Source organism: Panulirus ornatus, chromosome 51 (genome assembly GCF_036320965.1).
Source record: "Panulirus ornatus isolate Po-2019 chromosome 51, ASM3632096v1, whole genome shotgun sequence".
Taxonomy (NCBI): domain Eukaryota; kingdom Metazoa; phylum Arthropoda; class Malacostraca; order Decapoda; family Palinuridae; genus Panulirus; species Panulirus ornatus.
The window spans coordinates 6253492-6275762 of NC_092274.1; the positions used below are offsets into that span (position 1 = coordinate 6253492).

General features: G+C 40.0%; 1 protein-coding gene across 5 annotated transcripts in view; it reads left to right on the forward strand.

The window, feature by feature from the left end:
* The window catches only part of Gint3 (GDI interacting protein 3), a 53474-nt gene extending 32141 nt beyond the window's left edge, over positions 1-21333 (forward strand). For 2 of the 5 annotated variants that reach the window (XM_071691966.1, XM_071691969.1), the window contains 2 exons: positions 6719-6857; positions 8384-9501. In XM_071691966.1, the coding sequence (XP_071548067.1) occupies positions 6719-6857; positions 8384-8533 (289 nt within the window). In that variant the 3' untranslated portion in view covers positions 8534-9501. Of the gene's footprint in view, positions 1-6718; positions 6858-8383; positions 9502-9891; positions 10001-18571 lie in introns of those variants that run through there. The other 3 variants (XM_071691967.1, XM_071691968.1, XM_071691970.1) reach the window with 3 other exon arrangements.
* Positions 21334-22271: the final 938 nt, after the last annotated feature.

Here is a 22271-nt window from a genome sequence, read left to right on the forward strand (position 1 = left end):
AGAGCAGAAGAGGGTGTTTTGAAGTGGTTTGGGCACATGGAGAGAATGAGTGAGGAAAGATTGACCAAGAGGATATATGTGTCGGAGGTGGAGGGAACGAGGAGAAGAGGGAGACCAAATTGGAGGTGGAAAGATGGAGTGAAAAAGATTTTGTGTGATTGGGGCCTGAACATGCAGGAGGGTGAAAGGAGGGCAAGGAATAGAGTGAATTGGAGCGATGTGGTATACCGGGGTTGACGTGCTGTCAGTGGATTGAATCAAAGCATGTGAAGCGTCTGGGGTAAACCATGGAAAGCTGTGTAGGTATGTATATTTGCGTGTGTGGACGTATGTATATACATGTGTATGGGGGGGGGTTGGGCCATTTCTTTCGTCTGTTTCCTTGCGCTACCTCACAAACGCGGGAGACAGCGACAAAGTATAATAAAAAAATAATAAAAAATAAGAATGTTGCATCTAGTCACCAAAATCTTGTGACGGGTGTAGGGTTTAGTGTGTGGTATGATAGTTGGAGGGTGGGCACCAGACAGCATAGGAATGCTCGCTGGGCAGTTGGAAGCACCGAGGCAGAAGTCAGACTCAGATAGGGTTGATGCCACCCCTATCCTGTGAAAGGATGCATCTTTGTAATATAGTGAGGATGGACTACCTACTTTCATTGCACCTCTTACAATCACTTGATGCCATTTTGAATTGTAAGGATTGCAGAATCATTTGATAAATAAAGTCACATTTCTTAAGTAACAGAAACACTCTGTATACAAGCTGATCACACAATAGTTTGAGGCAGACTGAGACCGAAACAAAGAGAGTCTACCCCACACTACCAAAAACAAGTGCGACATGAAATGCACATGCTGTGGCATTTTGAGATTTTTGAATTTGATTTTCTTGAACTATTATCGATAGTGTGGATCAGGTGTTTGCTTTGAAGAATGTATGTGAGAAATACTTAGAAAAGCAAATGGATTTGTATGTAGCATTTATGGATCTGGAGAAGGCATATGATAGAGTTGATAGAGATGCTCTGTGGAAGGTATTAAGAATATATGGTGTGGGAGGCAAGTTGTTAGAAGCAGTGAAAAGTTTTTATCGAGGATGTAAGGCATGTGTACGTGTAGGAAGAGAGGAAAGTGATTGGTTCTCAGTGAATGTAGGTTTGCGGCAGGGGTGTGTGATGTCTCCATGGTTGTTTAATTTGTTTATGGATGGTGTTGTTAGGGAGGTAAATGCAAGAGTTTTGGAAAGAGGGGCAAGTATGAAGTCTGTTGGGGATGAGAGAGCTTGGGAAGTGAGTCAGTTGTTGTTCGCTGATGATACAGCGCTGGTGGCTGATTCATGTGAGAAACTGCAGAAGCTGGTGACTGAGTTTGGTAAAGTGTGTGGAAGAAGAAAGTTAAGAGTAAATGTGAATAAGAGCAAATCTATTAGGTACAGTAGGGTTGAGGGTCAAGTCAATTGGGAGGTGAGTTTGAATGGAGAAAAACTGGAGGAAGTGAAGTGTTTTAGATATCTGGGAGTGGATCTGGCAGCGGATGGAACCATGGAAGCGGAAGTGGATCATAGGGTGGGGGAGGGGGCGAAAATTCTGGGGGCCTTGAAGAATGTGTGGAAGTCGAGAACATTATCTCGGAAAGCAAAAATGGGTATGTTTGAAGGAATAGTGGTTCCAACAATGTTGTATGGTTGCGAGGCGTGGGCTATGGATAGAGTTGTGTGCAGGAGGATGGATGTGCTGGAAATGAGATGTTTGAGGACAATGTGTGGTGTGAGGTGGTTTGATCGAGTGAGTAACGTAAGGGTAAGAGAGATGTGTGGAAATAAAAAGAGCATGGTTGAGAGAGCAGAAGAGGGTGTTTTGAAGTGGTTTGGGCACATGGAGAGAATGAGTGAGGAAAGATTGACCAAGAGGATATATGTGTCGGAGGTGGAGGGAACGAGGAGAAGAGGGAGACCAAATTGGAGGTGGAAAGATGGAGTGAAAAAGATTTTGTGTGATTGGGGCCTGAACATGCAGGAGGGTGAAAGGAGGGCAAGGAATAGAGTGAATTGGAGCGATGTGGTATACCGGGGTTGACGTGCTGTCAGTGGATTGAATCAAAGCATGTGAAGCGTCTGGGGTAAACCATGGAAAGCTGTGTAGGTATGTATATTTGCGTGTGTGGACGTATGTATATACATGCGTATGGGGGGGGGGTTGGGCCATTTCTTTCGTCTGTTTCCTTGCGCTACCTCACAAACGCGGGAGACAGCGACAAAGTATAATAAAAAAATAATAAAAAATAAGAATGTTGCATCTAGTCACCAAAATCTTGTGACGGGTGTAGGGTTTAGTGTGTGGTATGATAGTTGGAGGGTGGGCACCAGACAGCATAGGAATGCTCGCTGGGCAGTTGGAAGCACCGAGGCAGAAGTCAGACTCAGATAGGGTTGATGCCACCCCTATCCTGTGAAAGGATGCATCTTTGTAATATAGTGAGGATGGACTACCTACTTTCATTGCACCTCTTACAATCACTTGATGCCATTTTGAATTGTAAGGATTGCAGAATCATTTGATAAATAAAGTCACATTTCTTAAGTAACAGAAACACTCTGTATACAAGCTGATCACACAATAGTTTGAGGCAGACTGAGACCGAAACAAAGAGAGTCTACCCCACACTACCAAAAACAAGTGCGACATGAAATGCACATGCTGTGGCATTTTGAGATTTTTGAATTTGATTTTCTTGAACTATTATCGATAGTGTGGATCAGGTGTTTGCTTTGAAGAATGTATGTGAGAAATACTTAGAAAAGCAAATGGATTTGTATGTAGCATTTATGGATCTGGAGAAGGCATATGATAGAGTTGATAGAGATGCTCTGTGGAAGGTATTAAGAATATATGGTGTGGGAGGCAAGTTGTTAGAAGCAGTGAAAAGTTTTTATCGAGGATGTAAGGCATGTGTACGTGTAGGAAGAGAGGAAAGTGATTGGTTCTCAGTGAATGTAGGTTTGCGGCAGGGGTGTGTGATGTCTCCATGGTTGTTTAATTTGTTTATGGATGGTGTTGTTAGGGAGGTAAATGCAAGAGTTTTGGAAAGAGGGGCAAGTATGAAGTCTGTTGGGGATGAGAGAGCTTGGGAAGTGAGTCAGTTGTTGTTCGCTGATGATACAGCGCTGGTGGCTGATTCATGTGAGAAACTGCAGAAGCTGGTGACTGAGTTTGGTAAAGTGTGTGGAAGAAGAAAGTTAAGAGTAAATGTGAATAAGAGCAAAGCTATTAGGTACAGTAGGGTTGAGGGTCAAGTCAATTGGGAGGTGAGTTTGAATGGAGAAAAACTGGAGGAAGTGAAGTGTTTTAGATATCTGGGAGTGGATCTGGCAGCGGATGGAACCATGGAAGCGGAAGTGGATCATAGGGTGGGGGAGGGGGCGAAAATTCTGGGGGCCTTGAAGAATGTGTGGAAGTCGAGAACATTATCTCGGAAAGCAAAAATGGGTATGTTTGAAGGAATAGTGGTTCCAACAATGTTGTATGGTTGCAAGGCGTGGGCTATGGATAGAGTTGTGTGCAGGAGGATGGATGTGCTGGAAATGAGATGTTTGAGGACAATGTGTGGTGTGAGGTGGTTTGATCGAGTGAGTAACGTAAGGGTAAGAGAGATGTGTGGAAATAAAAAGAGCATGGTTGAGAGAGCAGAAGAGGGTGTTTTGAAGTGGTTTGGGCACATGGAGAGAATGAGTGAGGAAAGATTGACCAAGAGGATATATGTGTCGGAGGTGGAGGGAACGAGGAGAAGTGGGAGACCAAATTGGAGGTGGAAAGATGGAGTGAAAAAGATTTTGTGTGATCGGGGCCTGAACATGCAGGAGGGTGAAAGGAGGGCAAGGAATAGAGTGAATTGGAGCGATGTGGTATACCGGGGTTGACGTGCTGTCAGTGGATTGAATCAAGGCATGTGAAGCGTCTGGGGTAAACCATGGAAAGCTGTGTAGGTATGTATATTTGCGTGTGTGGACGTATGTATATACATGTGTATGGGGGGGGGTTGGGCCATTTCTTTCGTCTGTTTCCTTGCGCTACCTCGCAAACGCGGGAGACAGCGACAAAGTATAATAGAAAATAAAAATGTTGCATCTAGTCACCAAAATCTTGTGACGGGTGTAGGGTTTAGTGTGTGGTATGATAGTTGGAGGGTGGGCACCAGACAGCATAGGAATGCTCACTGGGCAGTTGGAAGCACCGAGGCAGAAGTCAGACTCAGATAGGGTTGATGCCACCCTTATCCTGTGAAAGGATGCATCTTTGTAATATAGTGAGGATGGACTACCTACTTTCATTGCACCTCTTACAATCACTTGATGCCATTTTGAATTGTAAGGATTGCAGAATCATTTGATAAATAAAGTCACATTTCTTAAGTAACAGAAACACTCTGTATACAAGCTGATCACACAATAGTTTGAGGCAGACTGAGACCGAAACAAAGAGAGTCTACCCCACACTACCAAAAACAAGTGCGACATGAAATGCACATGCTGTGGCATTTTGAGATTTTTGAATTTGATTTTCTTGAACTATTATCGATAGTGTGGATCAGGTGTTTGCTTTGAAGAATGTATGTGAGAAATACTTAGAAAAGCAAATGGATTTGTATGTAGCATTTATGGATCTGGAGAAGGCATATGATAGAGTTGATAGAGATGCTCTGTGGAAGGTATTAAGAATATATGGTGTGGGAGGCAAGTTGTTAGAAGCAGTGAAAAGTTTTTATCGAGGATGTAAGGCATGTGTACGTGTAGGAAGAGAGGAAAGTGATTGGTTCTCAGTGAATGTAGGTTTGCGGCAGGGGTGTGTGATGTCTCCATGGTTGTTTAATTTGTGTATGGATGGTGTTGTTAGGGAGGTAAATGCAAGAGTTTTGGAAAGAGGGGCAAGTATGAAGTCTGTTGGGGATGAGAGAGCTTGGGAAGTGAGTCAGTTGTTGTTCGCTGATGATACAGCGCTGGTGGCTGATTCATGTGAGAAACTGCAGAAGCTGGTGACTGAGTTTGGTAAAGTGTGTGAAAGAAGAAAGTTAAGAGTAAATGTGAATAAGAGCAAGGTTATTAGGTACAGTAGGGTTGAGGGTCAAGTCAATTGGGAGGTGAGTTTGAATGGAGAAAAACTGGAGGAAGTGAAGTGTTTTAGATATCTGGGAGTGGATCTGGCAGCGGATGGAACCATGGAAGCGGAAGTGGATCATAGGGTGGGGGAGGGGGCGAAAATTCTGGGAGCCTTGAAGAATGTGTGGAAGTCGAGAACATTATCTCGGAAAGCAAAAATGGGTATGTTTGAAGGAATAGTGGTTCCAACAATGTTGTATGGTTGCGAGGCGTGGGCTATGGATAGAGTTGTGTGCAGGAGGATGGATGTGCTGGAAATGAGATGTTTGAGGACAGTGTGTGGTGTGAGGTGGTTTGATCGAGTAAGTAACGTAAGGGTAAGAGAGATGTGTGGAAATAAAAAGAGCGTGGTTGAGAGAGCAGAAGAGGGTGTTTTGAAATGGTTTGGGCACATGGAGAGAATGAGTGAGGAAAGATTGACCAAGAGGATATATGTGTCGGAGGTGGAGGGAACGAGGAGAAGAGGGAGACCAAATTGGAGGTGGAAAGATGGAGTGAAAAAGATTTTGTGTGATCGGGGCCTGAACATGCAGGAGGGTGAAAGGAGGGCAAGGAATAGAGTGAATTGGAGCGATGTGGTATACCGGGGTTGACGTGCTGTCAGTGGATTGAATCTAGGCATGTGAAGCGTCTGGGGTAAACCATGGAAAGCTGTGTAGGTATGTATATTTGCGTGTGTGGACGTATGTATATACATGTGTATGGGGGTGGGTTGGGCCATTTCTTTCGTCTGTTTCCTTGCGCTACCTTGTAAACGCGGGAGACCGACAAAGCAAAAAAAAAAAAAAAAAAAAAAAATATCGATTAATGTACTGTATTATTATTTGTCCATTAAATCTGAAATCCATTATATCAGGGCCTGTTAAATCAAGGGTTTACTGTATTAACTACAGGTACTAAAAAAAGCATTAGTATATGTCATAGCAACTCAAATTTTTTTTGCTAGATGCATTCTGTATTCCTTATTATGTTTTGCTTATCTTTACATGTAATCTTTCATCACCTTTTAATTATATCCTTAGTGTTTTAAGTAGAAGCAGTCTCCTTTTTTCTGATCCAGAATCTCCACTTTTGGGACGGCAGTATAAGGGTGGACAAAGAGGAAACTCAGTATGAGATGAAATAATTTACTTTGTGTTGAGGAAGCCTACAGTTCAAAAGACCTTTTCTGTCACCTGCTTTGCACTAGCCCTGCAATTATGGCTACATCTCTTTCTCTTTTGATCTTTGTAAAATGTGTTGGGACTGGAAATCATAGAGTGCAGATAAGTTTTTAAGTGCTGTTGTCTGTTTTCCATGTATTTGTCTTCTACTTTTCCTTGTTCTGTTACCTTTTTTTAACAGATGGAACACCCTTTCTTTGTATGTTCTATGTGTTCTCTTATTTCTTTATCACCATAAGTGTTAATTCTTATGTATTACTAGATAATAACATCAGAATGCACAATTCTTCAACAAAAATTCAAAGCATTGCCTACTGTTTTGGATACTTGTAGATATTATGAGGGATAATAATCAAAATGCATTTTATGTACTGTATTCTTAGATATTCAATATTCTTCAGAGTGCGATTCCCAGATGGCCTTATTCTACAAGGAACATTTGGAGTTCATGAGAAATTTGCAGAAGTGATCAAATTCATCAGGGAAAATCTTGTCAACGACTGGCGACCTTTCTTCCTCAACCTGAGTGGTGGTGGAAAGGTCAGTTTAGCAAATAGACAAACAGTGCTTGTGTAATGTTTAGAATTAGTTTATTTATCTTTCCTGGTGGAAGCTAATACATTGGTGATAGTTAACACTATAGTCAATTTATGCAATCTTTTAAGTCTAAGCTTGATATGAAGCCTCAAGATGTGTGAAAATAGTTAGGCAAACCACTGAAACTGAGATAGTAGGCAAGATTGTTGAAAATCTTCCAAGGGTAGTGTAAGGTTGGTCAACAAGATTGTTTATAACTGCCCAGGTTATTTACTCAGATATTGTCAAGATAGTTATAAGTTTCTAAATTTAAACTAGGTTCAATTTGACTTTTATTTGATGAGAGACAGTGTTATGAATGGTGATTGGCTACTGATTGTTGACTGTCAGAAATGATGAGGCGGATAGGGTTGCATTGTCACAAAGTACCAATTGAAATCAACAAATTCTTGTTTGTTAGCACTGTATTTAGATATTTCTTAATTGGCACAACAGAAAATGTCTCTGAAGATGTCTTATTCATATACCAGTTGGTAATTATCTCTGAAAGTGAGCTGAGCAGGGAAAAGTACAGGAAGTTTTACTTTTTCATTGGCTTCTTTAATCCAGGAGTAAGTGAGCAGATCTACATTCTTTTTCGGCATCTGGAATGACTTCCATATGTGAACTACATGGAGACTTCTCTATTTGATGTATCAGACATAAAGGAGATATGAGGTGTTAGAGGACAAAACAGGGATTGTAGTGTCACACAGTCAGAGGGAGCCTGGCTCTAATGGGGCTGGGTGGGATAACAAACCCAACCCCCTAGGCCTAGTGCTTAGGTCCCTCACAACCAGCAGCCCCCCTAGAGCATAGGATTTGCACTTCCCGTGTTGTATGGAGGTTTAATCTCAAACAAAAACAGTCACGTTTAAGTTTAGTGACATCCTCAGAAGTGGTCTTTTGGAGAGGATCCAAGATGATAAGTTGGTAAATAATATATACAAGAACAAGGTGGAAGGAAATGGAGTGATGGAAAGACAACTGGCATTCTAGAATAGGAAAGTGAGGGAATATATTGGGAAGAGGACCAAGGGATGGTGTAAGGAGGAGGGGGCATGCTCAGGAAGTGCCTTTTCTTCTGCATCCCTGTGGAGTTTCTTGTGGGAATGAAGCATCAGAGGTATAAGTAGAAACTGAAAGGTCTTGTCATGGGTTTTAAAGATTTTCTTCCAAATAAATGTTTAAACATAACCGAGCCCTAAGAATCAGGTTAGAGGTTAGGCCATCATACTTGAGAAACATATTCTTCTGCTCATGTGTCATGCCATTGTGCTTAAGAGTTGGAGTAGCTAAGTTTTTATTTCAGGTTAATATTCCTTGGTGAGATAGGACTGTCTACTATTTGACATTCAAGTCTCCTTTGTTATACCAGAATTTTCTCCTCCATGCAAATCAGATAAATTACATTTCTTCCAACATATTTTGCTGTAATTAGCATTTCTAATTTTTTAAAATTAATTGTTAGCATTAATTTTTCCCCTCAGGTAACGGAAGAAGACCAGAGCCTTGTGGAATTACGATTTGTTCCTGCTGTAGTGTTCAACTTTACATGGGACCTTAGTGTTCAAGATCCCAATCTGGATGATACAGTTTTTCTTAAACCAGAAACACTGATGCTCCTGCAAAGCAAATAGCATTGAACAAGTTTAAGTCAACTAAGTATATTAAGGCAAGTGATTGTTAATATTGTAAAGTTGATAGATACTTTATTCATGCATATGTATTTTATTCTTGACTGTCTCTTATCAAGTGCTGATAAGTTTGTAAGTGAATTTGCCCTCAGCATCTGGAACAGCCGCCGCTTGTACCTCCATATACCTGAGTTCATAAGTAATTTTCAGTGCTGGATTATGTTGAAAATGAGTATCGTTGAAAAAAAGGGCCAAGGAAAAGGTCCATGGACATGAAGACCTTAGATCTTTTGTAGAATAATTTTTGAGTAAAGGCCAGCACTCTCATTGCCGTATTACCTGCTTTTGCTAGTTCACTGATTATGATGTTATAAGCATTATATATATATTACTCACTACATAATTATTTTACTTTATAAAAAGAGTTTTCATTGACACTGATGCTGATGGAAATTTATTTACAAACAACCACATTAACTGAAATGCTTAATATTGCATCCATTCCTTAATTGGAATAGCCAGTGAAAATCAGATTAATACTTGATCAAGAGTGTTCGTTATGTCCAGGTCATGAATAAAGAAAACCTTTAGATTTCCAATGAATACTATTAGGTTTGGCTGAATAACAGTGCATTTTGATGTCTTAGGTTAATAATGTTTGCATTCACCTTCCATAAATCTTTAATGTGAGCTCCTTACTCTCTTTCGGCTAGTTACACTTTATTCTCAGTGTCATATGTAAACCTGAAACATTTACCTTTTTTGTCATATTTTCTACAGTTTAATATTTATTCTGCCTTTAGCTCACATGTTGAATTTAGTTTAACCTTAGTAAGTTGTTTATCCTTACACTTACATCTTTGAAGTCTCATTGTATATTTTCAGCAGTGTAGTATTGCTTATTCGTGTACTTAACTTATTCTTTGTGTGCAGATCTGCACAGGAATTAAAAGAAATGGTGGATTGACTCTGATATAATTTTTTATTGACTCATTAACATACCCAGAGAAAAGAAGGTCAGGGAACTGCATTCCTCAAATGGACAAAAGGTTCACTTGAGAAAATAGACTTAACAGAGATTCTCTCCTGAGAAATCTCACTTGTCACAATTTGTTTAGATCGCAGTAATATCATCCACAAGTCTTTGGAGTAGGTGGGTGTTTAGTTCATCCTTCCATTTAGGTAGGAGAATTGTTTATTTTACATAAAAGTGAACCTGATATTAGGGAGCTGAGACTTAAATATACTAAAAAGATCCACAGAAAGCATGCTTTACACCCCCTTAGGCCCTCCTAAAACAGGTGACTTATTTGCATTTAGGTAAAAAGTAAACTAATGTTGCATACCATTTTGATATACAGGTACATCACCGATGTTCCAACACTCTTGGTTCCAAAGCCTTGCCGGATTTACCATTTTGCTGGACCAACTGTGGTCATGTAATAATCATTCTTCAACACACCTCTAACCCACTAATTATACATCTCCCATGTGTCTAAAGTATACCATGGACTGCTAGAAATTTAAATTAAACAAATATTAAATGTAAATAAATCGATATGGACTAGTGTTTACGTTTGACACCACAACCGACACTCTCATATGTCTTTGAAGCCATAGCTAGGGTTAAATTTAAGCAAAATATGTGAAGAATCTCACAGAATTGCAGTATTACCACCAACAAGTGCAGTGTAAAGAATATAAATGAGTGCACCGTGCACACAATGCCATCTGTGGCCGCCCAGTAAACTAGTCTGGTGGCTGCAGTAATTTCAAGTTCCTCACGAGCCATCAGTTGCCGGAAATTCGGTGGTGTACATGTACTTTTCCTTCATGTACTTGATTGATCTCATCCAAAATTCCAATAAGCAGTGAAATGGTCTTTATATCAATGTATTACAGTTTACCACCTGGATGTGGATAGGGAGCTATGGTTTCGGTGCATTACACATGACAGCTAAACACATTGTGAGTGGATGCAGCCTTTTTTCGTCTGTTTCCTAGCACTGCCCCACTGATGCAGGGGATGGCAATTGCCCTTTCCCATGTTAGTGAGTTAACACCAGGAAACTGACGAAGAAAGCCACATCCTTCACTAACATATTTGTATACTACATGTACATATATAAACACGTATACATTTACACTTACACACATGTACATATTCATACATGCTCACCTTATCCCATTCTGGACACCACCCTGCCCTACAGGAAATAGCACAAATGCATGAAGAAAAGGAAAAAAGGTTACATATAAAGTCTCTTCTCTTCCCCCACACCCGATTGCTGACCTCTGTGTCAGCGAGGTAGCATCAGGAAATAGACGAAGAAAGTCGACCTCCACTCCCTGATTTTCTAGCTGTCATGTATAAGGCCCCAAAACCACAGCTCCCTATCTACAGCCAGGCCCCAGAGACCTGGTTCAGTCCATTGATGGCACATTGATCCCAGTATACCACATTATTCCAATTCACTCTATTTCGTGCATGCCTTTCACCCTTGTTGCTCAAAATCTTTTTCACTCCATCCCTCCATCTCCACCTTGTTTTGCCAGTTCTCATTGTTCCCTTCCACTTCTGACACATACAACCTTTTTGTCAACCTTTCTTCACTCATTCTTTCCTTATGTCCAAACCATTTCAACACCCCTTTTTCTGCTCTCTCAACCACACTCTTTTTATTACCACACATCTCTCTTACCCTTTCATTACTCACTCAATCAAACCAGTTCACACCACATGTCCTCAAACATTTTATTTCCAACACATCTACCCTCCTCCACACAACCCTACCTATAACTCATGCCTGGCAGTAATATGATATTGTTGGAATTACTATTCCTGAAAACATACCCATTTTTTGCCCTCTGAGATAACATTCTCTCGATCCACACACTTTTCATCACTCCCAGAACCTTCACCCCCTCCCCTATCCTATGACTCACCACTTCTCCATGGTTCCATTTGCTGCCTAGTCTACTACCAGATATCTAAAACACTTTGCTTCCTCAAGTTTTTTTCCATTCAAACTTTTATCCCATCTGACTTGTCCCTTAACCCTGTTGAGCCAAATAACCTTGCTTGTATTCACATTTACTCTTGACTTTCTCCTTGCACACACCCTTCCAAACTCATTCGCCAACTTCTGCAGTTTCTCACTTGAATCAGCCACCAGTGTCATATCATCAGCAAACAACAACTGACTCACTTCCCAAGCCCTAGGCCTTTCATCCCCAACAGATTGCATACTTGCACCTCTCTCCAAACCTCATGCATTTACCTCCCTCACCACCCCATCCATAAACAAATTAAACAACCATGGTGACATCACCAACTCTTGCTGCAGACCAACCTTCACTGGGAACCATTCACCTGCCTTTCTTCCTACTTGACCCATGCCATAGATTCTTAAGACCTTCCACAAAGCAACTCTATCAGCCTCCTGTGTCAGCGAGGTAGCACCAGGAAACCTGACAAAAAAGACCACATTCATTCACACTCAGTCTATATCTGTCATGTGTAATGCAATGAAACCACAGCTCTCTTATCCACATCCAAGCCCCATAGACCTTTCCATGGTTTACCCCAGATGTTTCACATGCCCTGATTCAGTCCATTGACAGCATGTCATGGCGACCCTGGTACACCACATCATTCCAAATCACTCTATTCCTTGCATGCCATTTTTTGACATACATCCGAGTTTTGCACTGACTGCCCAGTCAGATCTCAAAATGGACCGAAGTCGGACTAATGTCAGCATGGCATGTAGAATTCATAAACTTGTACAGTATTCTTTTTTTTTTTTTTTTTTTTTTTTTTTTTTTTTTTTTACTTTGTCGCTGTCTCCCGCGTTTGCGAGGTAGCGCAAGGAAACAGACGAAAGAAATGGCCCAACCCCCCCCCCATACACATGTATATACATACGTCCACACACGCAAATATACATACCTACACAGCTTTCCATGGTTTACCCCAGACGCTTCACATGCCTTGATTCAATCCACTGACAGCACGTCAACCCTGGTATACCACATCGCTCCAATTCTCTCTATTCCTTGCCCTCCTTTCACCCTCCTTCATGTTCAGGCCCCGATCACACAAAATCTTTTTCACTCCATCTTTCCACCTCCAATTTGGTCTCCCTCTTCTCCTTGCTCCCTCCACCTCCGACACATATATCCTCTTGGTCAATCTTTCCTCACTCATCCTCTCCATGTGCCCAAACCACTTCAGAAACACCCTCTTCTGCTCTCTCAACCACGCTCTTTTTATTTCCACACATCTCTCTTACCCTTACGTTACTCACTCGATCAAACCACCTCACACCACACATTGTCCTCAAACATCTCATTTCCAGCACATCCATCCTCCTGCGCACAACTCTATCCATAGCCCACGCCTCGCAACCATACAACATTGTTGGAACCACTATTCCTTCAAACATACCCATTTTTGCTTTCCGAGATAATGTTCTCGACTTCCACACATTCTTCAAGGCCCCCAGAATTTTCGCCCCTTCCCCCACCCTATGATCCACTTCCGCTTCCATGGTTCCATCCGCTGCCAGATCCACTCCCAGATATCTAAAACACTTCACTTCCTCCAGTTTTTCTCCATTCAAACTCACCTCCCAATTGACTTGACCCTCAACCCTACTGTACCTAATAACCTTGCTCTTATTCACATTTACTCTTAACTTTCTTCTTCCACACACTTTACCAAACTCAGTCACCAGCTTCTGCAGTTTCTCACATGAATCAGCCACCAGCACTGTATCATCAGCGAACAACAACTGACTCACTTCCTAAGCTCTCTCATCCCCAACAGACTTCATACTTGCCCGTCTTTCCAAAACTCTTGCATTTACCTCCCTAACAACCCCATCCATAAACAAATTAAACAACCATGGAGACATCACACACCCCTGCCGCAAACCTACATTCACTGAGAACCAATCACTTTCCTCTCTTCCTACACGTACACATGCCTTACATCCTCGATAAAAACTTTTCACTGCTTCTAACAACTTTCCTCCCACACCATATATTCTTAATACCTTCCACAGAGCATCTCTATCAACTCTATCATATGCCTTCTCCAGATCCATAAATGCTACATACAAATCCATTTGCTTTTCTAAGTATTTCTCACATACATTCTTCAAAGCAAACACCTGATCCACACATCCTCTGCCACTTCTGAAACCACACTGCTCTTCCCCAATCTGATGCTCTGTACATGCCTTCACCCTCTCAATCAATACCCTCCCATATAATTTACCAGGAATACTCAACAAACTTATACCTCTGTAATTTGAGCACTCACTCTTATCCCCTTTGCCTTTGTACAATGGCACTATGCACGCATTCCGCCAATCCTCAGGCACCTCACCATGAGTCATTTTTTTTTTTTTTTTTATACTTTGTCGCTGTCTCCCGCGTTTGCGAGGTCATACATACATTAAATAACCTTACCAACCAGTCAACAATACAGTCACCCCCTTTTTTAATAAATTCCACTGCAATACCATCCAAACCTGCTGCCTTGCCGGCTTTCATCTTCCGCAAAGCTTTCACTACCTCTTCTCTGTTTACCAAATCATTTTCCCTAACCCTCTCACTTTGCACACCACCTCGACCAAAACACCCTATATCTGCCACTCTATCATCAAACACATTCAACAAACCTTCAAAATACTCACTCCATCTCCTTCTCACATCACCACTACTTGTTATCACCTCCCCATTTGCGCCCTTCACTGAAGTTCCCATTTGCTCCCTTGTCTTACGCACTTTATTTACCTCCTTCCAGAACATCTTTTTATTCTCCCTAAAATTTAATGATACTCTCTCACCCCAACTCTCATTTGCCCTTTTTTTCACCTCTTGCACCTTTCTCTTGACCTCCTGTCTCTTTCTTTTATACATCTCCCACTCAATTGCATTTTTTCCCTGCAAAAATCGTCCAAATGCCTCTCTCTTCTCTTTCACTAATACTCTTACTTCTTCATCCCACCACTCACTACCCTTTCTAATCAACCCACCTCCCACTCTTCTCATGCCACAAGCATCTTTTGTGCAATCCATCACTGATTCCCTAAATACATCCCATTCCTCCCCCACTCCCCTTGCTTCCATTGTTCTCACCTTTTTCCATTCTGTACTCAGTCTCTCCTGGTACTTCCTCACACAGGTCTCCTTCTCAAGCTCACTTACTCTCACCACCCTCTTCACCCCAACATTCACTCTTCTTTTCTGAAAACCCATACAAATCTTCACCTTAGCCTCCACAAGATAATGATCAGACATCCCTCCAGTTGCACCTCTCAGCACATTAACATCCAAAAGTCTCTCTTTCGCACGCCTGTCAATGAACACGTAATCCAATAACGCTCTCTGGCCATCTCTCCTACTTACATAAGTATACTTATGTATATCTCGCTTTTTAAACCAGGTATTCCCAATCATCAGTCCTTTTTCAGCACATAAATCTACAAGCTCTTCACCATTTCCATTTACAACACTGAACACCCCATGTATACCAATTATTCCCTTAACTGCCACATTACTCACCTTTGCATTCAAATCACCCATCACTATAACCCGGTCTCGTGCATCAAAACCACTAACACACTCACTCAGCTGCTCCCAAAACACTTGCCTCTCTTGATCTTTCTTCTCATGCCCAGGTGCATATGCACCAATAATCACCCACCTCTCTCCATCAACTTTCAGTTTTACCCATATTAATCGAGAATTTACTTTCTTACACTCTATCACATACTCCCACAACTCCTGTTTCAGGAGTATTGCTACTCCTTCCCTTGCTCTTGTCCTCTCACTAACCCCTGACTTTACTCCCCAGACATTCCCAAACCACTCTTCCCCTTTACCCTTGAGCTTCGTTTCACTCAGAGCCAAAACATCCAGGTTCCTTTCCTCAAACATACTACCTATCTCTCCTTTTTTCACATCTTGGTTACATCCACACACATTTAGGCACCCCACTCTGAGCCTTCGAGGAGGATGAGCACTCCCCGCGTGACTCCTTCTTCTGTTTCCCATTTTAGAAAGTTAATACAAGGAGGGGAGGATTTCTGGCCCCCCGCTCCCGTCCCCTCTAGTCGCTTTCTACGACACGCGAGGAATACGTGGGAAGTATTCTTTCACCCCTATCCCCAGGGATAATATACATATATATATACATATACACATACACACACATACACATACATACGCACATATACACACACACACATACATATATATACATATGAAAAATGTAAGAAACAATTTAGAAAACTGAAACTTCTAGCTTGAAATGAATGAAAAAAATGAATGTCACATAATGGTTCAACCTCTGGCTATGGAATAAAGGAAATGTATAATTTATTTACACAAACGTATTTACACAAAAGTATTCTTTTATCCTTCTCAATTTCTGTCATGATTATCTTGTTTTCTATTAGTGGCTGTACTGTATGATTCTGTAGTTTCTTTTTACCTTTTATTTAAGATTCTTTTGTTCATATTTCATAATTTTTTATTTTTATGGTATGCAAGTTCTTTAATGATTATCTCATTTTTGTTCAACCAGTTTTATGAATTGACATTTTTTAAAATAATTGTGGTTTATGAAAAAAAGGTTGGTTATTTTTTACCTTTTCGGTAGCTTATGCATCAGTACTTGCTGCTTCTTCTGTGACTTGAATGTTATACAAGCTATATCTTCTTTTAAATCTATTGAACCAACCATAACTTGCTGTGAAGCTCTCGATATAATTCGCTCCCTCAAAGTCTCAAAAAACTTCTAGCCTTTGCCTGAATTGTTAGTAAGCTCAGTAGTACACATTTATGAATTTGATCTTCCATCTACAGCATCAACAACTTTTCCATTTCTTGGATAGGCCCATGTCGTTGCTTTTTTATTATCGTAGACTTCATACTTGCTGAACCTTTCATTGCTGCACGTATTTTTTTCTTTGGCCATTGAAATTGTGGAGACCATCAAATGGGAGAACTGTAGATCACATGCAGTCACATTAGATTTTTTCTTCCTTCATATTGGGTGATTACCTTCATTTTCAATTCCAAATTGAGCATTTTCCTCTGCTTCTTGGCTGATCTATCAATATGTGATGAGTTTTTTCTCTTCCTCATCATCTTTGGGATTTGATACAAAAATGGTTTAATCCAGCATGAAAATTTGTTAAATTTACTTGAATAATGCGTGCTCACTGAATGGTAACTGAAAACAAGATCTGAGAGAGATGCTATGATTTCCACAATTACAGGATATCGTCTGACTGTCACTATCATACGCACGCAACCATTAGCACTAGCAGATGTACAACCAAGCGTAATTTTTATATTGGCGTATTTTTTAATTAATTTTTTCTGGTCATACGTACGGATGGTCATGAGTTGCATATACATAGAATATGGCAAATATGTATGAAAGAATATATTTTTTTTTTATTTATATATTTTTCCATCCATTTTCTTCCCATACATATTCACCATTTCCCACATTAGCAAGGTAGCTTCAAGATCAGATGACTGAGCCTTAAAGGGAAATTCCTCATTTGGCTCCCTTCTCTATTCCTTCTTTTGGAAAAGTAAAAACTGAAGGGGAGGATTTTCAGCCTCTGATCCAACCTCTTTTAGTCGCCTTCTGTGACACAGAGAGAATACATGGGAAGTATTCTTCCCCCTAAGAAACAGATGAAGAATGGCCCATCCACTCACATACATACATATACATACACATATACAGACGTAAACATATATACACTTGTACATATTCATGCTTGCTTGCTATTTCCTGTGTTAGCGAGGTAGTGTTAAGAACAGAGGACTGAGCCTTAGAGAGAGAATTCTTACTTGGCCCCCTTCTCTGTTCCCTCTTTTATAAAAGCAAAAATTGGAGGGGAGGATTTCCAGACCCCGCTCCCTCTCCTTTTAGGCGCTGTCTATGACATACAGGGAATATGTGGGAAATATTCTTTCTCCCCTATCCCTAGGGATATATATATATATATATATATATATATATATATTTATATATATATATATATATATATATATATATATATATATATCTTTTTTCTTTTAAACTATTCGCCATTTCCCGCATTAGCGAGGTAGCATTAAGAACAGAGGACTGGGCCTTTGAGGGAATACCCATATATATATATATATATATATATATATATATATATATATATATATGTGTGTGTTTTTTTTCATACATATTCGCCATTTCCCACATTAGTGTGGTAGCATTAAAAACAGAGGTATGAGCTTTAGAGGGAATATTTTCACTTGGCCCCCTTCTCTGTTCCTTCTTTTGGAAAATTAAAAACGAGAGGGGGAGGATATAAATGTGCCCACCAATGAAGTTGGCCTGAGGGGGCTGTGGCACAACCGTCAAGGGTAAACATGAAATTACCTGTGTATTCATATTCACCACCAATAACACTTTATTGGTTTCTGTTTCCTCTTTATGCATGCCTTAAAATGACCAGGAACTGAATCAGCAAGGTTCGTAAGCCATTTATTTGATTTTCTCAAGTAACCATGAATTTCCCATTGGATTCAAATCCATTGAATTCCTGGGCCAGTCACTGTAAAACTCCACTTAAGCCAATCATTGACTAATTTGGCAGTGTGGCAGGGAGCCCCATCCAGCATGAGTGTTTTAGTCTTGCCCTTTTGGAACAGATTTTAAGATGGTCACACAGTAACTGAGAGTAAGTATGTCTATCTGTAGTTTCATTTTTTGGCAACGCTACAGTGTCCCCAGCACCGTACTAGATGACACAATCCCATACCATAAGTGAAGCTAGAAACTTTACGGTGCTTGCATTTTATTTGGGGGCAAATGGATTACGGCCTGGTCAATTGTGCACGTGCCCACAATTGTCACCTGTCACAGAAAAGCTAGACTCATAACTTCACTAGACAGCTCTGAACTTAGCTTTATCCCATACTTCATATTTCTTGCAAAAATCAACTCTTTCCTTCTGGTGCTTACAGGTTACAAGCAGTTTGGGATGCAGCCTGCAGCATCGTTACTTAAGGTCCTAGTGTAAGTGGCACTGCACTGTCCTTACCAACACATCACTGAGCAGTGTAGGGCATTTTCTCTTAATTCTCTATCCTTCAAGCATGGATCTGCATCCACTTGATGTTTAAGAAAATTTATAGTTTGTGGAGAGGTTTTTCTGGCCTTCCCGGGGTATTTCACATAGGCCAGTGAAGCGTTGCCATGGCTATCATTAAATTACTTCACCAATCATTGCACTAATCTCAAGCTCATACCAGTAATAGTGGAATTTACCTTAAGTAGCTTTTCCCATGTAAAGTGCTATTTTTTACTTCTAAGGCAAGTACTTCAACTATAGAAGATGGCAGAGGTATGAAAAGGAAAAAAGAATGAAAATCTAGGACATAAGGGGGAAGAACAACAAAGCCTTCCCACCTTGTATGAAAGCAAAACTGCTGTTGAAGCAGGCTCGTATAGTATGCTGGCATGTCACATGGTTGCCATTTTCACTAAATTTCATTGGTGGACGAACACTGTTTTAGGTGGGGTAAAGTGATTTGCATTAGTATAATTGCTGGCAAATACGCTCGGTATTCATACATGCGTACACACACACACACATATATATATATATATTCTTTCTTTCTTTTCTTTCAAACTATTCGCCATTTCCCGTGTTAGCGAGGTAGCGTCAAGAACAGAGAACTGGGCCTTTGAGGGAATATCCTAACCTGGCCCCCTTCTCTGTTCCTTCTTTTGGAAAATTAAAAAAAAAATAATGAGAGGGGAGGATTTCCAGCCCCCCGCTCCCTCCCCTTTTAGTCGCCTTCTACGACACGCAGGGAATACGTGGGAAGTATTCTTTCTCCCCTATCCCCAGGGATATATATATATATATATATATATATATATATATATATATATATATATATTTTTTTTTTTTTTTTTTTTTTTTTTTTTTCAAACTTCGCCATTTCCCGCGTTAGCGAGGTAGCGTTAAGAACAGAGAACTGGGCCTCTGAGGAAACATCCTCACCCGGCCCCCTTTTCTGTTCCTTCCTTTGGAAAAAAAAAAAAAAAACGAGAGGGGAGGATTTCCAGCCCCCCGCTCCCTTCCCTTTTAGTCGCCTTCTACGACACGCAGGGAATACGTGGGAAGTATTCTTTCTCCCCTATCCCCAGGGATAGATATATATATATATATATATATATATATATTTTAACCCTAGATCTTTCATTGATATATCCCTTAAGTTAGCAAAGAAATCATTTTATAGAGTTGAGCCCAAACCTCCCATTGACACCAAGAATCTTTTAGTTCTCCCTTTTAATAATAATAATTTCACTTTACTTCCCATGTTGCTTAAATCTTTTAATGTAAAAGTTGCCTTTAGCAACAATAATATTATAAAGAATATCTTAATCAGGAATTCACCAGAAAATTCACTTGGATGCATCTATAAAGTGCCATGTGGAAATTGTTATAAATTTTATATTGGTCAGACTGGTAAGGATCTTTCTGTTAGACTTAAGCAACATAAGTATAGTATAAGAACTTGACAAGAATCAAATGCCTTGTTTAATCACGTTAAAAACTATGATCATTGTATTGACTGGAGTAATGCCATCTCAGTTACCAAGAGAAATATCATTGAATCTTCTATTATTAAATTCGCAAAGAATCATAATCTTAATATCAGTGATGGTCTATACAAATTAGATAACTTTATTGTTGATAAAATTTGTAAAATGATAAGTTTGTGAACACTCATTGTATGTTTTGGACAATCACGTTTACCAAATGGCGTCCTAGCTTCGTCTCTTCAATGTATATCAACTGACTTATATTTCTCTCTTGTGTCTCCCCTGATAATGTGATTATTACGTGAAAGTGCACTTGGGAACTTATCGTGTTTCATTTTCCCAGTGGACTCATAAGAATATATACATATGTATATATGTGTTTGTGTGTGTGTGTGTGTGTGTGTTGTACTTGATCACCATTTCCCATTTTAGTGAGGTAGCGCTAGGAAGCAGACGAAGAATGGCCACATCCACTCACACACTTATTTACACATGCCACCTGCTCTGGATGCCAGTGATGTCGGGAAGGAATAATTTAGATTACAAAGAATGTTGCCATAAACAGGAGGTTAAGATGAGATTTTTGCAAGTCGCTGATAGGCAGGAACTGGCATGGATGTGTATTGAAGAGAAGTTAGGAGCAGTGTGTTTATGTACTGTCCAACATGGGCTGGGTGACTGTTGTACTGAAGAGGAACAATATCACCTAAAACTGCTTGCTTTTCTCTGTAAATGTGATGCAATGTCTCTTAGCAACCAAAAATTAAAACTTTGGTATATGCCTCAGAAGACATATCACCTCATTTGATTGCTACTGGTGTACTGATCAAACCCTTACTGATGTTTTTAGTAGGAGACATCAGAGAGAACTAAAGAAAATAGATTGCACTGGATTGTATTTGTTTAATGGTGGGTAAATCCAATGGAAGGAAAGGGTTCATTCCCTGGCCCACACTGCGTAAAGGAAATACTGATGCAATTTAGCTTCATTTTTGTGTAATGTTTAAAGGACCTGTCCTAGTCATGTTATTCAACTTCCTCTTGATTCATTCCATTGTTGCTATATTGAACTTGTTCTGTATTTTGGCTTAAACTTGTTAATGGAAAAAGTTGCTTCCTTGTAGCTTTGTTAATGTTTAAAAAATAAATATATATATTGTGTATGATATCTGATCATTTTTACTTTATCCAATAATATTTTGGTACTACAGGACTTTGCCCACAAGTGGTTATGCTGTGAGTGAGAAAGTACCTGTAGCAATGGATATCATCATTAGTGAACAGAAAAAAGTAGTCTTGTTAAGGAAATAGTTGCTCTGAAGGAGTCTGCTTTTCCCTGTTTCTGCATGGATTGCAGCCTTAGAGGTAAAGGAGTCTCATAAAAGTGGTCCTGGAGTTTACGGTAATGATTTTTTATTCAGTTTTCTTCCTGAAACATTATATGTAAGTAAATCAGATTGTTATTACCTCAGAAGAATTATAGGTAAGTTTCATTTACTTGGGATGAATAGTTGCAGATTGTACCCAAGGAAAATAATTTTGTAATGTTTTATGATGTAGGTTAACATTTGTACAGGAATACTACAGCTCCTGGTTTCACAAAAGAGCTGACTTTTGTGAAGATTTAAAATTTTTTTTTTTCCATAAGCTGTAGAATTGGAAAAGATTTATCAGTATTCAACATTAGCAGTTCTGGCACCTGTGTCAATGCTGCTATTATATGTTGTAGTCTCATAATGATGATCTGTGTTTACAACTATACAGGACATCAGCATACATGTTATATACAGTTTCATCTCCCACCTTATTCAGGTTGTGTTATGAAGAGATGAACAGTGGCCTCATTTGCTCACACACACTATCTAGTTGTCATATATGATGCACCAAAAACAGAGCCTACCATCTCCAGCTAAGACCCTCAGACTATGGTTTACCTTGACTGCTTTCTATGTTCTGGTTCATTCTGGTGACAGTATGTCACATCCCTGTATATCACATCAGTTCATTCTCTCCCATACTCACCTTTCACCCTACTGAATATTCAGATCCACAATAATCCCATCTCTTTCACTCCATCCTTCCATCTTCAATTTGAACTCCCTCTTT